Source organism: Phragmites australis, chromosome 15 (assembly GCF_958298935.1).
Source record: "Phragmites australis chromosome 15, lpPhrAust1.1, whole genome shotgun sequence".
NCBI lineage: Eukaryota > Viridiplantae > Streptophyta > Magnoliopsida > Poales > Poaceae > Phragmites > Phragmites australis.
Window position 1 is genome coordinate 243,431 of NC_084935.1, and position 17,890 is coordinate 261,320.

Below are 17,890 nucleotides of genomic sequence, written 5' to 3' on the forward strand. Positions count from 1 at the left end.
ATGGAAGAATGATAAAGCAGAACTGACCACAGACTTCAATCCAGAACAACAACAATGTCATGCACCGCGTCAAGGGTAAAAGTAAAAACAAAATTTCCATTCCATAGCAATATTGTATTCTTCTACATGACATGACACCTCCCTTCTCAAACAACAATTACAGTTTTGGATGCCTGGCCATGATTCACCAGGAGGAAAAATGGACGAGCCAGCAATTTTGGAAGCGCAGATTAAAAAACTCTTGCCAACCTTAACACTGACCAATCCAACCCCACCAAACAACAAAGAATTGCGTAGCATGCCCCCCAATCATATCTCACAGCAACGCCCAAACCTCACGAGCCACCCAAACATTGGAAAAACACTGCTCCCAGCCAAAATTTGGGAAACAAATAAAGAACCCCATACCGCCTCTTCATGCTCACACGTTACTTCAGGCACTCGACAGCTGTAATCAACAACCTATGCCGCCTTCAACATCACCGCAGGACTGGAAAACGCAGTGCATCGAATAGCAGCACCTGAAATGAAGCAAGGAACACGTTACTTACACCGAAGCATGGGGCTTACTGTTCAAGTACTCAAGGCTTGGGTAGGTCATACTGTGTTTGAATCATCCAGCATCCTATACCATGGTGGCTCATGTTGAATGCCTGTAATCCTGTTCCTTAGCATGCTCAAATTAAAAAGAACACCAAAGAATCAAGTAGGACCTATGCGCATCTTATGCAGTATTCAGGGCCTGCTGCAACTGAGCAAATGCTGCTGGATGGATCCTACTGATGGCAGCATTGAACGCTGCATCCCCGTGGAGAGCTGCACATACTTTTAAGTTCTCTCTTAGCACGTTCTCTAGCGATGCCTGTTTGATAGGATCAAAATCCTTTACCTGGTCGAGACAACTTTCAGAAACAGTGCCCATAAAGCTGTATTTGGAAATGAACACTTAAGTAAAACATGACATACTTGGCGCTTTCTCAACTCTTTGCTTGAAGTATTGGAATAACCTGAATTATCATTGCCTAGCCAGGAAGAGCTTGTAATATCGCCACTGCAAATAATTGAACCAAGAGTTACAGAGTAATATAGGCCTCAAAGGTTTAACTGAAATAGAAGGGCCAAAATGCATAAAATGGTGGACAATTATACCTGGTATCATCCTCAGTCTTTACTTCACGGCTTCCAATGATGACAGTAGTGCAGACACTGCATAAAATCATACGCTTGATTAGTGCCAGAATACCAACAAGACAGCCTTTGAGTTTATGTTATCTGCCCAAGAAACATCTTACCTCAATATGTCATCAAGTTTGTCGATGACCTGAGGTACCTGTAAGGTCAACATTACAGAGAGAGCCATTGCATACTCCTTCTGCTGTATAGCATTTGCATCATCTACCTGTCCAATGACATAGTGCTTGTTAAATAATAACACATAAACCACTGAGCTCTTTCAGAATTTAGAAGATGTACATGTCCACAGCTAAAACATGTCACAGTTATTAAAGTGAGGCTGATATTTAGTATTTAATCATTCTATCCCTAGACATAAGCGTAAGACTTAATGAACAGAAATGCATAGATCCATTGACAACATGACCATTATCACAGTAACATCTGGTTGGGATAAATGTTGAACCAAGAACAGGTTTGATAAGTTGGACCATATGCACAGCATATCGTAAACATATATCTAAGTCAAATGATACGAGTGGAAGAACCTACATCACCAACCACTAGAACTATTAAGAAGAGCATCAGGTGATGTAGGTATCTCAATCTTTAGAGAGAGGTGCCCAATGTGCAAGGAAGAAACAGATAAATACTGGAGGATATACCTTGTCGATCCACATATCAACTAAAGAAAGAAGCAGATTATTGTTTACAGAAACCCCGGCTTGTTGGATGCTTGCTAAAAGGGCAGGCTCTGATAATAGTTGTGCTGAAAAGTTCGTATTCATCACCAGAAGCCTGGCAAGAATTGCCCCAGAGGACGCACGGACAGTTGTCCTACAAGGGTTTTGCCCATCATCTTGACTCAAAGATATGAAGATAAGTTTCTAGAAGTTGTCATGAATGGACAAGTCAGATTGGTGGAAATGAAAAGCAATGTAAAGGAATAGTCATTGGAGGACCCCAGAACCAAGACCAACCCTAAAAGTACCTGAAGAGCACTGGATATCAATGGTGGAGCTTCCAGAGGAAATATCTGCACCCAGAAGCTCTGATTAGACCACAGCAAACGAAGAAAGCTAACTGCAACAAATTGAAAATATTGAAATAGATCTAGATAATTTAATTACAGGACATTATGGCCTGATAGGCCAATAAAATGGCCATGAGTTTATTAACACTGCATATTCAGGACTAACAGTTTCCTTGTAGTTCTAGCCTATGAAAAAGTATAAAATTATTATTACCAACAATTTAGTAAGGGGGGAAAACTAGGTTCCTTCACATCAATATTGCCCCAACAGATTCACAGTAAGCAACATCAGCAAAAGTTCTTCATAAAATCAGAGTTGCTTCACTAGGGGTGAATATAGTAACCTGGACAAGAAGATCAACGACAGGAAGTGAGGTGAGAAGTCCTTTGTCATTGACATTTCCAACAATAGTATCAACGATGCCCGCTAGACTTGCACCATGGCTTTTCAAAAATTCTGGTCCACCAAAAATTGTGTAATCCTCAATTATTTTGATTGTGACCTGCAAAATAATTAAAATTGAGAGTCAAAGCAAACAAAATATCTCCAAATCTGGAGACGTGGCATGTAATAAAATATACTTCAAGAAATTTGGTCTGGTATCCAAAGTTTGATTAGTCCTTTCATGGCAGTAAAACATGAGGTAAAACCTAACAGTAATCCAATCAATGTCATGTGCTAACAGGTAACATAAGCAGAAGCAGCAACACTTGCAGCCTCCAAATGATATTACCAAATTAATTACACCGAGATCATTGGAATAAATAAACATGATGGCACAAAAACCAACGAAAACTTTGTAAATAAACATAATGGTAAGCTTAATTGGTGGTAACTAATCTACTTGTCGGCAAGTTTACCATTAAAAACAAGGAGAAAAGGATCAAGTCAATTCACATCTTTTGTGCATCACGAAGTAGGTTAATTAATATCCTAACAGATAGTTACAGACTTGATTTACAGAACCCAAATAATGCACTCCACACATGCAGTAAAAGGACCCAACTTCATGGAGTAAAATTAGTTGCAGATACAACCTTATGACATTCGGAATCAGATAGTACTTGGCTACTTGCAAAGATATTATTCTTATTCTTAAAGAACCAAAAGAGAGGTTTCCTTTCTTCTTCTTTTAGGGGTGGGTGTTCTAACCTCAAGATGGTCAAAGCTTCTATTCATGATGCCCACAAGACAAGGGAATAAATCCAGAAGTTGAGGTACAATGGAAGGGGCGTTTGAAAGAGTTGCTTCCCATAACTGCAGTATGAATTATTAAGGTTAGAGATTTTGTGCACGCACACGTGCTCGTGTGTGTGCGTCAACTTGGTTAAGAATCACTTACCAGAACACTGTCCTCGAGAAGATTAAGAGCATCAGGGCTGTCAATATTAACACCACTTTGGAGTATAGGAATAAGCATGTGGTAAGAAAGAGGAGACTGGAATCCAAGCGAAGAAACAAAAGTTCTAAGTGCTGTTAGCAACTGAATTTGTAGCAAACTTTCGCCTGCAGATTCGTCCCATATCTGAAAAAAAAATACAATTATTTATTTGAAGCACAAAGGAAAACCAACATGGTTTTTGAATATTGAACTGAAACTCCCTCATCAAAGTCTTTTTTTATCGGAACACCCTCACCAAAGTTCGATATTGTGGTGTTATTATTCTTTGTGAAAAATAAAAGGACAGGTATTAACTTGCTCACCGACTATTCTAAATACTATTTAGACACTATAGAGGGCAAATCTAATATAATGGGCAGTAATATTAATACAGTTTCGGATGACAGTCAGCAACAGACTGAAACTGTGATGCACAAACCGAAGAAAGCATATTGCCTGTGAAGTTCTCATTTTATCTCCCTTCTAGTGTAACATTTAGCAAATGATGGTACGTCAGAGGCACTATGCACACTCAGCTCAGCCCAAGTAGAATTTACGTTCTTTATCAAGTAAAATGCACCAGCGGTTCCTGAACTTATTTGAGGGTGTCATTCAGGCTCCCGAACTCTCAAAGTGTAGATCCGGGTCTTTAAACTTACTAAATGCGTCATCCAGGTCCGAAAATACCCCTTCGCCCGCTGACAAGGCAAATTTAGCAAGTTTAAGGATCCAAATCTGCACTTTGAGAATTTAGGACCTGGATGACACACATGACCCCCCCCCCCCCCCCCCCCAAAGACAAGTTTAGGGACCGCTGGTGTATTTCACTCTTCTTTATCACTTCATGAATAGAGTACAGCAAACAGGAAAATGGGATGTTTATCAGACTAACATCCTCGAGACATACCATCTGAAAAAATTGTGATAACTGACTTGCAAATGGAATAACTTTGTCTCCCGCATGTTCAAGAAGAACTGAAATGAAATTCAACACTTGCACCTACAATCAAACAGATAAAAATTAGAAGAGGGATGGAAGGAGGGAGAAAACTGCAAATTCGTAAAGGTAGCTGTACAAGATTTAGTGTGCTACAAACACGTGATACTAACAAATGTGCCCCACTTAACCATCTATTGCTTCGTAATTAACTTTTCCTGGGCATGGTATTGACTAATAGCATAAGATGAAGTTTAAATGGGTACATGGGCCCTCAGATTAAAAAAAGAAGCTGGAGGAGAATAAAAAATGTACAGTGGCGATACAAACCTTTGAATCAAATTCTTGAATGTCTTCTATCAACTTGAAACTCATTGTCCAACATGTAGGAAGACACTCAAACAAATCTAGTTCAGAAAAACTAGATTCTTGAAAAAGATAACACAGAGAAGAGCATGCTGCTAGCTGACAGTTGAACAGAATGAACAAGTTACTGAATCAAATAGTTGTACAATAGGTATACACTTGTAATGCCAAAATTGTAAAGGTAGAACAGACCCTAACAGCTATGTCATTATCCTGCAGCAATCCAACCAAAGCATGGTAGACCAATTTCCGAGTGTCACCCTTGATCTACAGAGAACCAAATGTTAGAGGCCAAAGACGTAGCAAGCCTACATGCTGTGCAGAAATAAAACTATATCACATTTAGGTTTTCCAAAATAATGTTACAGAAATGAACCTCAGATATCCATTGCCCAAGTAGCAATGCAATTTTTCTACGGATGATACGCATATTGGGGTGATGATTTGAAATTTCGATAGATAGAGATCCGTGGAACCTGTAGAAAAGAGAAAAGCCAAGGAAAAACAGTGAAGTAGAATCCACTATGACTAATGATTTTCCAATAATGCTTAGTCACTATGTCTGCATAAGAACATAAGGTAGAAACACACTAACATGTAGGAGCATTTGCAAACAGCTGTACAAAGACTAATATTATTTTCACTAAACTAACTCATAGAATTACAAAGGTCAAAACTAAGTTGCTCTCCAACTTACCATTCATTAAAACTGAGGTAGTTTGAAAGTTCATAATAAACATGCCCAGCAGCTGTATAAGCAGCATCCTTTAAAAGCATTCCAGCAGTAATATTTGTTTCTAGTGGTGAAGAAACAGCCATAGCTTCATGAAGAACAGAAACAACAACCGGAGCTAGTAGCTGACACCAAACATGATATATGAGCATTACAACACTCAATATAGACTCATAGCCACAACGAATGTTTAGATGTGCACACCTCTCGATACTTCTCAAAGATAACAATGAAGAGGGCTTCAGCACATGGCCGTTTTTTCTCAGTCCACTGAACCAAATTCTGCTCATGGTGGAAGGATTCAGGATTCTCTGACCACTCTTCCAAATCTTTTGCTGTGTAAATGAAGTACCTGCACATGAATTTGGGACTTTCTGGGTACTAGAAGGCTAGAAAATCCTAAATGAAAATGTGAAAGCATAGCAACAAGTGAAGGAAAAAAACATCCAACCTCAGAAGTGCATGTGTGTAAATGTAATGTGAATACCCCAAAATTTACAAAATATATAACATTCAATATAACCAGTTCGACTGGTATTATACTATAGACGGATTCATTGAGCATAGCATTATGCTTTCTGTGCAGCAATGGAATGCGCGGAATATCACTACACTGCTGGCCAAATGATGTGCTCAACTGCTCTTCCAGCAGCAATGCATATTTTTCTTAGTTAACAATAAGGGATAGGTCATATTTTTTCATGCTACTTAAACTTGAGATGGTTCACTATATGGTTGCCAAATGCCAAAGAATCAAAACATTACCTCCTTATTAAAATGTTGCACAGCAGCACCACTCGATCACCAGGCAAGACAACCTTCAGCATGTCACTAGCCACTGCTGCAAAGTTTTTCTTCCTTTGCTCCAGACTTAAAGGCTGTGCGTTTTCATTGATCACGCGCCCTGTGGGACTTCGTCTGTATTCTTTGCACTCCAATACAGATTTAGCCAAAACCATGCTCTGTATAAGAAACTCCTCAAAAGATGTGCCAGCCTGTTCAGGATTTGTAATCATATTCAAACAGAAGTCAACTGTAGCTGGAAGCACAGTTTGGTGAACGAAAGAATATGGATGTCTGCCTTGTAAAATAACAAGGACTTTCATCAATTTAGTGCATGCTCTTTTTGTAAAGTCCCATAGTTTAGCTTGCTTGTCTTTAAACGAGTCGTCTGCCAAGTAAAAAAGCAACATATAATTTACTTGTGAGATCCGAGAAACGAGGTTAACAGGGACATATTTACACAAAAGACTACAATATCAATGTCTGAGTTTTCTGGATAACCAAAGAGAATTCAAAATGAATAGTTAACAGCAGTTTCTTGTTAGTAGATTAAATGGCCAAGTCAAATAACAAAGCAAGACGATAAAAGATATCTAAAAAAATAATGCCTGAACTTTAAATATATATCTTGTGGTGGATCATAATTTGGTGAGCTCGAAGCAGGGTTAGGGGAATTTCTGGATATTAGAATTAATGCCCAAGTAAAACTACGTAGGAAAAGGGACAAGTCAGGCGGGAATACAAGTAAAACATGTAACTTACAATATGGAAGAAGGGATTTAATGGCAGTCAAAACTGTTGGACAAACTTCCCTGACCTGCCAGACTTCCTGCAAAGCACAGCAGCTAATTGCAGCTCTTGCTTCTGGAACAGCATATGAAAATTCGATAGCAGTAAGACTAAGGAAAAAAAAAAAAGATAATCTGCCTACCTGTGCAGTTCTTGAGTCACTAGCATAACCTGAAAAAATTAGTTGCCGAACGATCTTTAAGCAGAGCAACCACCGGTAACATATCAAAATAAGGTCGTTTGATTGCTCCAAAATGGAATCTATGTCATTCCGCTGCGAGATCATAGAAAGATTCTGTAATATAGTCTGCACATCGCTCTTCCAAAGGTTCCAGGTATACTCAAACAAGTGGCTAGTGATCTGCATAAGAAAACGAGATGTGTAAGAACATGCTACTCAGCTTGCGAACAATATTTTAAGGAATATCTGATAACAATGAATAAGATTAGCAAAAGCAAGCTGCATGAATTCACATTTTAAGAAAACAGTAGCACAATAGTGAATATGGATGAAATGTTTCTTGATCAGTTCAAGAACAACTTGACAATAGTGAAAAGGCTCACATCATAGCAATCCACCTACTTATCCCTCGAGATACTTTAATACGCTCAAATAAGAAAAAAACGGATTTAACATGCATCTGCCATGTTGTGTCTCGGGCATTATAGGGCATTGGCAACAACCTATTTTGAAAACAAACCAAAATAAAAATAAAACAGATCAACAAAAAAAACACAAGCACATCTGAGTAGTGATACACATGGATAAGTGGCTTCTATCAAATGAAAATACCTCTGCATAATTCTTCTGATCCACAGCAAGCCGTTTAGTTGACAGCTCCTTTAAAGTTCGAAACAGGACCATAAACACACAATGTGAAGCAAGAACATCGGCAGACTGCAGCTGTTGTGCCAATACAGACAAAAGGTCTGGCCTGGATGACATGATGTGAGCAACCATTGTAGCCTTGAAGGGCGAATTCAACTCATGTGCAAGATAGTATATAATAGTTGTGCCATAAATACGTACCACTCTTTTGGGTAATCCAAGCGTGCAATCTTGGAGATTAGTACAGCTAGCTGCAGTGCAATCTACATTATAACGTTGAGAGAAAACATACTATCATCAATACACATACTATGTGTTTACCATCATATGACTGAAACTGAATGCATATTATCCAGTGCGCACCTGGCTATTCTCCTCACGTATATTTAGCAAAAGATTTTTCCGAAGGTGGTCCTTCTCCTCGTTGCTAATTCCACTACACCAAAGAATTCAATCTGGTAAGTGAGATGTCAGAAACCATGAAGAATTGTGCTATTGATACTATGCAACACGAAGTTACCAAAATAAAAGTATGTGCAGAATTTTATTTCAGAAATGCAGAGTTTGGACTGCCAACAAATCTAAAGAAGCATTTACTCCACGAAAAGGTTACCGTGAACAAATCAATATGAATGTAGAAGCAAAAGCTTCCTTTGGAAAGCAGTAGCTACTGTTCCATGAGTTTAAGTAGATATCGCCAGACTCTAGCCAAGGGGCATTAAACATATAAATTATACGATACGAAAATGCTGCAGCACAAAAGAACTACAACAATGACCTTCGGCAGAGCCTCAGGAACAGGGATATATTCTTCTCAAGAACAAAATACCACGCACACGCACAAACAGTTCCAGCTTCGTAGCACACAATTTCACTGCTCTGACTCTCAGCAAAAAGAAGGAACAAAATCACTCAATCATGCAGAATTAACAACTAGAGTGGAATGGAGGCTCACTAAGAATCGCGGCGATGCCTCCAATAGCGACTGATGCTGTTCTTAAAATACACTGTGGCGAGGAGGCGGACGTCCTCGCGACAGGCCAATCCCCTCGCCGAGATGATCTCCTGCGAGGCGCCAAACCAGCAAATCAGCTTGTTTGGAGTTGAAGCAGTCGCCCCGTGAATCGGACACGCCTAGGACCGGAGGCGAGGGGCCAAGCCCCAGAACCCAGCGGCGTGAGTACGGGGGAAGGCGGGATGGCTTACTAGGAGGCAGGAGCAGAATCCCGGGCGGGTCTCGCACTGCGCGAGAGCTTCCTCCGCCGGCCGCCGCGCCGCCTCGTCGACGCTGAGCGAGTTGACGAGGACGGTGTACATGGTCGGTACATCGCCGGCGGAGAGCGCCATCCCGATCCGCGCAAAACGGCGGCCGCGGATGCGGGAGATGGGGTGGGACAGGAGGGGGGGGGGCGGCGACAGGAGGAAACGGCGGCGGCGGCAGTACGGGGTGATCGGAGATGTCAGGGGCACCGGAAGGAACGGGAAATTGCAAGTAGTCGCAACAGATGGCCAATGGACCCTTTCTTTTCTTTTCTTTTTTGCTTTTTAAGAAATAAGAAAAGAAATATATAATATCTATACAATTTTTATGCTCTGCTTCATTCAATTTACTAAAATGATTTGTTCTACTATGTTTCAACTTGCTATGACTCTTCGGAAAAATTAGTCAAATTTCCAAGCTCTTGGATTTGCATTTTCGTGCCGACTTGTCTTGTTCTCTTCCATGGTTTGCACACTCTCACTACTTAAAAAAAACATTTTACTATGTACCACGAGCAGAGTCGGTTCTGAGATTTTATTGTCCCGTGACAAAACTAAAAATAGGATCATTAATTGAAGAAAAAATAATTAATATATAAATTGTAAATATAATATTCAGTGTATTAAAAATTGTTTCCCATAAACATTTAAAGTAAATCCAAAAACAACGCTCACAATAAACACTTTTAGAGATAATCTTAAATAATTTCTTCTAACATGTCTAGATACGACTATCACCAACTCATCCGGATTCTTTAAATTGCTCGTATTACTTTAAAAAATTTGTTAATGGCTTCCTTGTGTGATTTTATCAATTTATCTACTCGTTTTCTTTATTCATTGTCAGATGTATGCTTTTTTACGAGAAATTATCAAGAATGTGCTGAAAATTGAAAAAAAAACATAAGCGGTTGAAAGCTAGTGCAAAGCTATAAATGCACCAAATCAATTTAAAAAAAAATCTTATCAATTATCACGTGTAACTCACAAGAATTTGTATCCACGACCCGTCAATTGATAACTTACTGCAAATGTGCAATGGATAAGTAACCTTAAAACTTGGATTAGGAACAACCGAAGGAAGATGAGCATGTGTTAGGCATACCTTCATTTTAGAGGAAAGGTCAAAGGAGGGGATGCAAACAGATGAATTGAGGTCTATAAATGGCGAACGTTGATATCCAAGTCGCTGATTAGGATAGGACTGCACAAGAGAAAGCAATCTTATCGAGTTCTCTGCGTATGAGATAATTACTAATTTGAGTTACTGCTAATTTATTGTGAAGAAACCAAAAGTAGCAAAGCTATTTTTTTACCGACCAAAAGGCAAAACCCATATATAATGTAAATATGGCCGCCAGCCGATTGGAATTTGGACCGTCTGGGCCGGCTTGAGCCTGAGCTCATGCGCGTGCATCCGCTTTCGTCTTCTGCAAGTGCATGCACGTCAGTGTGTGCTTGCTGTCGTATCGTCGAATGACCCCTTTTGTTTTGGGTCGACAACATGACCAACCATTAGGTTGGTACAGAAATGACAGCAGCAGCTGCAACAACAGCATGCGCCCAAAATTTTGGATCTAGAGGAGGATGCTCCAACACTACATTCGGAGTGCAATCCTTACCAACAACCGATTGCATTCCTCTGACGGGACATGTTTGTTTCAGTTAGAGATTATGAAAAACAGTTTGTAAAATTTTGATTGCAAGAAGTTATATTGTAAAAAGCTGAATTGTAAAAACTGGATTATATAATTTGCAGAAACTAGTGAAACCTAAATTACTAGATTGTTACAAGCTGAACTATGATAAGAACCTATTTATTTTAACTAGAGATTATGAATTGTGATTTATAATCTGTAAACTGACACAAACATGACCTTTACAGGCGCCAAGCTATAGGATCCCAATCCATGCATCTTCAACCAAGCTGGAAGATACAGTGCATCGTCCTGTGTCACCACCACATGATTGGTTAATATATTTGCCACCTCAATGGAGCCGAGCAGTTCAACTCACCTTGCCTTCAATTCTTAAAGAAATCAAACCAAATGCACATGCCTGGTCCAATAAATCAAACCAACCAAGTATGACAGACACACACCCTTCCCTTCACTTTCGCAAGTTTGCTTGCACGCCTTACAGCGCTACCACCAAATAAACTCCACAAGTAACTTCTCAAGCTTAGCAACCACATAACAAACGAAAGAATTTCTAATCACAAAGGCGAATGAATTTCTGCACATGGTTGTTTTGTTTCACCATCAACTAGCTTCAGAAGACATGATCTCGAGCTCCGCCCACCACAGCGGCGACACCTTTGGAGTCGCTTTCTCAGGCCCCAGCGCGGTGATCTCCTTCATCCGAGCAGCTACTTGCGCCATCTGTGGTCTCTTCTTTGGATCTGAGTCGATGCAGGATCTCGCAACCTCGCACAATGCACGCGCAGGTTCTTCAGGGAACGAACTGAGGCTTGAGTCAATCAGCTCTGCAAGAGGCATATTGCCATCAAAGTAGCGAGATGCCCACTGTTCCAGTGACCCGTCTTCCTCAGATATGGGAAGTTTTCCAGTTAATATCTCCAGCAATATCATACCATACTGATGCACCATGCTATCTATGTCTGAAATTGTGGAGTCATCAGTGCCTGAATTGGAACTGTATCCCTTGGTGTCACTCCAAAAATCAAGGTCTGAAACCTTTGCAGCAAAATCATCAGTGAGGTATATAGTACTAGAGTCGAAGTTCCTTGGGACAACTGGTGGATTCAGCTGATGCATGTGCTCTAGACAGTAAGCTATCCCCATCGATATCCTAAGCCGTGCCGTCCAGTCCAAATTCTCAGCTTCTCTAACTGTGAAGCAATCAAACATGTTGTCAAGTAACAATACAAAATATTTGCCACTGATATGAGAGCAATACTGGGAATCACATTGATTGATTCAGGGTTTTAAAAATGTACAAAATTTGGTGTTTTTGGAAGTCACTTACCATGCAGATGCTCAAAAAGTGTTCCATTTGGAGCATATTCAAAAACCATTGCTCTGATAAAAGAATGATCTTCCTCACAATAGCCAAGTAGATTCATGAAATTTTTATGGCTAACTTTGGATAAACTTGTGATCTGAAGCAATGAATATTCAGTTACAAGTGTGCATTATGCAAAATATATTCTCTGTGAATAGAGGAGGTAAGTAGGATGGTACCTTTTTCCTGTAGTGGGATTCACATTCTTTTGACCAATCCTTCACAGATATTATTGAGCTTGACACAACTGCTATTTCAACTCCACTCGATAAGGTTCCCTTGTACAGCATGCAACTAGACGTAGCACCAATTATATTGCTAAAATCCTCACAGGCTGCTTCCAGCTCTGATCGTTTCAACGCAGGTACGCCTGGAACATGATTGTGTCATGGTGTGTAAGGTGTGACTGAAGTAGACAAGCATAAGAAATGCACTCAAACAGAACGAAATTTACCTGTTACAAATGCTCGTTGCAGTTGGCCGCTTAACCCTGTAGCCCACGGCCTTACCGTACCCACTTTCTTAGCTCGACAGTACATAACAGAAGCTGCTGCCATGACAAGAAAAACTGCACTCCCTGCAGTGACCAAACCGTAGTTTCTCAATGAATGCTTATGCAGAGAGTGAACTGGAGGATCAGCTTCAGGATCATGATTTGCCTGTGGGGTGGAAGGCAAAGGGCTAAGCGGATGTGGAGGGGATGCCAATGGATGAGATCCTAACGGAGATATAGCCGGTGCGGAAGCAGATGGTGCTGGTGAGGCTTTAGGCGGAGCAATGAACGGCGAGGGTGTTGGAGCAGGCACTGGTGTCAGTACTTGTGATCTTCTATGCGACTTGTGCTTCTTGTGAACAGGAGTGTGTGTAGGTGGTTGGGGAAATGCAGCAAGTTTCTGCAGTAATCTTCTAGTATGCACATTTCTGAAGTTTCTGCCACAAGAAGCAAAACAAAGAAGAATTAGTTGCATGTGATTTGACTAGGGAAAAATAAGTGCTTCTGAAAATGTTTAATAATCAAATGTTTGTTCTACATCAAAACACCTTTGCAAACAGCTGATACACTATGAATAAACGGAGTGCCAAACCCCAAAAAAAGCTGAATCACAGAGAGGACTAGTTGGACGCAGAATTCAAAAAGTAGCAAACTCCTCTTACAGTAAGAGTCTTGCAATTATGATGCCCATTCTAGAATTCCACATGATTCATAAGGCAACATCTATTTTCCTCCATAATTGCGTAAAACTACCACTTGAAAAATAAGCCAACGTTTAATCGCCTCTTAAAGCTCAACCACTATCCAAACAATTCATAGTAATACAGTGCAGCCATCCCAACAATCACAAGGCAAACGAACTAGTATTTCCTAGTTCATGTCAAGTAGTCGAAATTAAGAATAAACAACCAGAAACAGAAAGTAGAAAAAAGAAAAGATTTTGTAATTTCTCATCACTCACCCAAGATGAGAAGCAGGCTGTATACTGCTGGTACTCCACCTCCCAGCGTCACCATCTTCCAAGTCTCCGATCGCTGCACAACACAGGAGACAAGAGGACAATCACAATCAGCACAGCAAGCTCAGCAATGGAGAAACAGAAATCTCAGGACAACAACCTGCACTACCGTGGGCGAGCAGCAGCCAGGAAACAGAAACCAGTAGCATGAGAAGCCTCCGAAGCAAAGGAGGCTCCATTCGCCAGGTCAAGTAAGTAAGGAACAGCAAGAAGAGGGGGGCAACGGCATGAGGGGCTCGGAGAAACCAGATGGGAAAGCGAGGAGGAATTGGGTTTGGTGGCGAATGATGAGATCTGCGAGTAGGAAACGCGTGAATGGTAGGGAAAAGGTTGGACGCGGCCAAAGGCAAAGGAAAGAAGAAACAGAAAGGAGCACGAAGGCGACGGATCTGAATCCTCCGATTTCACCGTGGAAAACAGTAATTCGCGAGTGGTGAACAGTAGTCTGACATCGACTCAGGATGACTGAACAGCTTAGCTACCGGACAGTCCAGACTAGTACTCCAACTTCAGCAGCATTTGTATCCAGTACTACAGTACTCCGCAGTGTACTGTAGCACGGGAAATTGCATTCCATCAGATACTTCATCTAGCGCTGCAGTACCAAACAGTGACGTTACAGTATTCGGAGAGGGAGTGGGTCCGCATTTTGCGGACTACTGTAGCAGCACGTATCACTGTAACAACACTGTTCACAGAGACCGATAGCGGACCTATTGAGCGAAAAAGAGGAGCGAAAGATAGAAAATGAGGTAACTGCTGAAGATGAAAAAATAAGGGATATTGTAATAATGATAAAGGATGCTGTAATAGTATTTTTGAGAATGAAAATTTAAAGTAGCTACTGAAGATGACCTTAAATGTTCTTGTTTCTTTGTCTAATCAATCACAAACACAAAATATTGTGGATCTGAGCAAACATTTTACTCCCGACGCTCTCAAATAGATTATATTTAGGGACGTGTGCACGTTGACCACTACTACACAAAAAGAATCAAGAATTATCATATAAAAATAGTATTAGTAGATTTGTTAAAAAAAATACTTTCGAATGACTATATATTCAATATAATTCACCAACAAATGCTTAGAAAATGTTACAGCCAACAATCTGTCGAGACCGATGTTTAAAACGTCATGTCAATATGATTTCTAGTTCAATCTCAAAACAAAGAGAAGAACATATAGGTTTACTTTTCTTTAAGATCATTTTCAGTTTTCACTCTATTTTGGGTTGTTCAATATCGATCCCTAAATACAAGACTTGCAAATGTTAATGCTTATCTAAACTTTAGTCAAGGAAAGAAAACGATTTAGTATAAATTTTGGATGGGGGACGCCTCAACCGTTGACCATGACTGGCAACCGTATTTCTTCGTATACCCAATTAATTATGAGACGCACGTGCTGCATTGATTAGTAGTTTTAGAGGTGCAAATCGGTGAACTTAAGGACATTTACCGATTTTCTCTAGTTCAACTAATAACACTATTTTTTCAAATTGAATAATCGGTGAACTTAAGGATATTTACCGATTTTCTCTAGTTCAACTAATAACACTATTTTTTAAAAAATTATTCAATTTGAAAAAATAGTGTTATTCGATAGGTACTTAAGTTAATTAATTTGCACCCTAATCTATCTCATCTCGGTAGCTAAGTAGCCTTTTAAGTACTGGTATGGCATGGTCTCTAACTTTGACTCTGATTTTTTATTATAATTATTTGTAGCAAAATTACTATTATACACAGTGGAAGCAACTATAAGCGATAAACTCGTATAATGTTTATTAGAAAGATATCGTTGGTCAAAACTAAAAATAGTAGATTGATCATACTCGATTCGTTCGAAAACTTGTAGTAGTAGTGAATATCCGGGACCAATAAGAAAGTAGCGCACGCTATCGACCGTTAGGAAGTAGACTTAGCATATCTGGATTAACATAGATAATGGAGTAAAATATTGTGCCCAAGTTGGTCTTCTCCTAGCTACACTTGGACGTAACTTGCAAGCGGGTCATTTTCCTTCAGTCATCCACCAGCTCCTCCCTCAGCTCTTCTAGTATATATCTGCATGAAAGGAAAGACAGACTTGCAGTACAAGAGATAAGCCACGCTTCAGCTTCTCAGTGAGATACAAGAAACATTTCCTTTCCAGAACGCACATGCGCGCTATATGGTATGATTGTTGGGTGCACTCATTCGTTACTATACCATTTGTTTCTAGGCAGTGAAATCCTGCTAAAGAACTCAAGGCCCATCTCTAATTGTTTCTGAGAAATTGAGTGATAATATATCTTAGTTTATATGTAATAAGTGATTGACACGTGTGTTGATTTGATTTAATAATTTTTGAATTGCAAATACATGTAGATTTATTGTAATGATTAACTAAAGTTGTAGAGAAAATCGAGTTAGTATATTTGTCTCTAAGTTCAGAAAAATTGTACACATCGGATGGTCCAGCGTTCAAACATAGTACATATTAAAGTATTTTAAGCAGAAGGCAAATCTTAAATTACATGCCGAATAGTCCGGTGTTGGGCATCAGTGAATGTCGAGGAGCTTTTCTTGCAGAGTGGTCGCAAATCGGTTTTGGTGAACTTACATGCGCTGAATGGTCTGACGATGAAGCAATATGAACGCCGAACTAATTTTTCCAGAGAAGATTCAATAAGTGTTCGGGACTGAGAAACCAAGTTGAAATGTGCCTTAATTTTTATGTAATGAGTGATTGATAAGGTTGTTATTTTGGTTTGTCGATTTGTGAGATTGCATAACTTGCCTTTGTACTGCAACGATGATCTTGCTAATCAAAGTTTGGAGAGAAAATTGGAATTGGCAATTTTGTTTGTGTCTAGGAGAAATGACAGCACCGGATAGTCCGTTGCTCCATTTTTTGCCTTCACCGGATGGTCCGGTGTTTGACGGGTTGAGAGCATCGGAGCTTTTCAGCGTAGAATCAGAAAGTGAAGCCTTCACCGGATGGTCTGGTGATGATGTGTTATGAGCGCCAGACCATTTTCTGCAGAGAAGAGATTTTTGTGGAAAAATGGAACACCTCACCGGATGGTTCGGCGAGTGCATGAGTGAACAACGGAGACTTCACTGAACTATTTAACAGAAATGTTGAAAAATAAGGTATGATACAGTTGTACTCACCGGATGATCCAGTGATAGACCTTGCACTCACCGGAGGGTTTTCTAAGAGATTTCGAGAGAAAGAATCATTGTACCCACCGGATGGTCCGGTGTTCAGAGGTGGTATACACCGGAACATCCGATGTTCACGTTTTTCTTTAGACTGTCTTTTTCAACAGGAATTTGATTTGGACTAACTTATGATAAAGTTATATGGATTTGGAGAAATATGTTTGTTTGTCTAATGTTTATGCAGGTGATGGATGCAACTTAGCGGTCAAAGGTGATCCTAACTGTGTACATGGAGGTCAAGTAAAGCTTGGAAAGAAGGATGGAGACGGCATGGTAACAAAGTCAAGCAAAAGGGGTACCGGTGTAAGTGACAAGGTGGTTCGAGGGATCGGAAGCGGAAGAGACTTGTCGGTGATCAAGATCACAAGACGGAGTGCACGTATTAATATCGGGATGCTTGCTTGGGATCAAAGCAAGCAGCAATGAGTTACGCTTTGAGAAACGTGCGAGGCGGTTTCGCGGTTTGACCTCAAAACCGTGGAGGGATGGAGTGCACGTGGCATCATCGCGAAGCAAGCGTCGAGATGAAGCTAATTCGTGAAGGTGTCACGATCGTTTGATAGGCAGAGCGCAAAATGGACCAAAATACTCAATAGTAGGTAGAAGGCTATTATAAGCAAGGGGTATTTTGGTAACAAGAAAACTTAAGGACTAAGACACCTCCCTAGGCATATAAATAGAAGGGTAGAGCTGTAGGAGAGCCTTAAGCCAGCCATTTGAGAGTCTAGTGATGGGTTTTGGAGGAGATGAGAGGATATGCTTAACCTTTGTAATATGTTAGAGCTTTTGTGAGAGAAAAATACTTTGTAATCTGTCAAATAAGGCTGACCTCCATGCTTAATGAAGTTTATTTTCTCA

General features: G+C 40.1%; 2 protein-coding genes across 9 annotated transcripts; both read right to left on the bottom strand.

Moving 5' to 3' along the window:
- Positions 1-76: 76 nt before the first annotated feature.
- Positions 77-10,697, bottom strand: LOC133892465 (uncharacterized). 5 transcript variants are annotated; one of them, XM_062333263.1, is made up of 24 exons: positions 9,232-10,316; positions 8,981-9,090; positions 8,389-8,461; positions 8,227-8,288; positions 7,990-8,131; positions 7,339-7,557; positions 7,170-7,236; positions 6,390-6,795; positions 5,829-5,976; positions 5,589-5,749; positions 5,268-5,367; positions 5,084-5,158; positions 4,856-4,990; positions 4,496-4,588; positions 3,550-3,732; positions 3,360-3,464; positions 2,551-2,709; positions 2,165-2,209; positions 1,839-2,060; positions 1,293-1,399; positions 1,150-1,206; positions 967-1,051; positions 604-889; positions 77-521 (listed from the first exon to the last, which is right to left on the bottom strand). In XM_062333263.1, the coding sequence occupies exons 1-23, from the start codon at positions 9,370-9,372 to the stop codon at positions 725-727; spliced, it is 3,060 nt and encodes a 1,019-aa protein (XP_062189247.1). In that variant the 5' UTR covers positions 9,373-10,316; the 3' UTR covers positions 77-521; positions 604-724. The 5 variants fall into 5 exon arrangements, with proteins under 5 accessions (XP_062189247.1, XP_062189248.1, XP_062189250.1 ...); XM_062333264.1 differs by lacking the exons at positions 8,981-9,090; positions 9,232-10,316 and adding an exon at positions 10,391-10,697; XM_062333266.1 differs by lacking the exons at positions 8,981-9,090; positions 9,232-10,316 and adding an exon at positions 10,391-10,670 and having other exon boundaries at positions 7,990-8,126.
- A 594-nt stretch (positions 10,698-11,291) lies between these two features.
- Positions 11,292-14,199, bottom strand: LOC133892466 (protein MALE DISCOVERER 2-like). 4 transcript variants are annotated; one of them, XM_062333270.1, is made up of 6 exons: positions 13,930-14,199; positions 13,764-13,836; positions 12,764-13,242; positions 12,489-12,679; positions 12,274-12,406; positions 11,292-12,136 (listed from the first exon to the last, which is right to left on the bottom strand). In XM_062333270.1, exons 1-6 carry the CDS (start codon positions 13,997-13,999, stop codon positions 11,547-11,549), a joined length of 1,536 nt encoding a protein of 511 aa, XP_062189254.1. In that variant the 5' UTR covers positions 14,000-14,199; the 3' UTR covers positions 11,292-11,546. The 4 variants fall into 4 exon arrangements, with proteins under 4 accessions (XP_062189254.1, XP_062189252.1, XP_062189256.1 ...); XM_062333268.1 differs by having other exon boundaries at positions 13,921-14,198; XM_062333272.1 differs by having other exon boundaries at positions 12,764-13,239; positions 13,930-14,195.
- Between the last annotated feature and the right edge of the window lie 3,691 nt (positions 14,200-17,890).

Excerpts from the sequence above, each read along its gene's own strand:
- LOC133892466 (XM_062333268.1), bottom strand. The coding sequence starts at position 13,999 with ATGGAGCCTCCTTTGCTTCGGAGGCTTCTCATGCTACTGGTTTCTGTT. Across the intron at positions 13,243-13,763 it reads CAGCCTGCTTCTCATCTTGG|CAGAAACTTCAGAAATGTGC; the intron begins GTGAGTGATGAG and ends TGCTTCTTGTGG. Across the intron at positions 12,407-12,488 it reads AATCCCACTACAGGAAAAAG|ATCACAAGTTTATCCAAAGT; the intron begins GTACCATCCTAC and ends TCATTGCTTCAG.
- LOC133892465 (XM_062333263.1), bottom strand. The coding sequence starts at position 9,372 with ATGGCGCTCTCCGCCGGCGATGTACCGACCATGTACACCGTCCTCGTC. Across the intron at positions 5,750-5,828 it reads TCTTTGAGAAGTATCGAGAG|CTACTAGCTCCGGTTGTTGT; the intron begins GTGTGCACATCT and ends GTTTGGTGTCAG. Across the intron at positions 1,207-1,292 it reads AAACTTGATGACATATTGAG|TGTCTGCACTACTGTCATCA; the intron begins GTAAGATGTTTC and ends GATTTTATGCAG.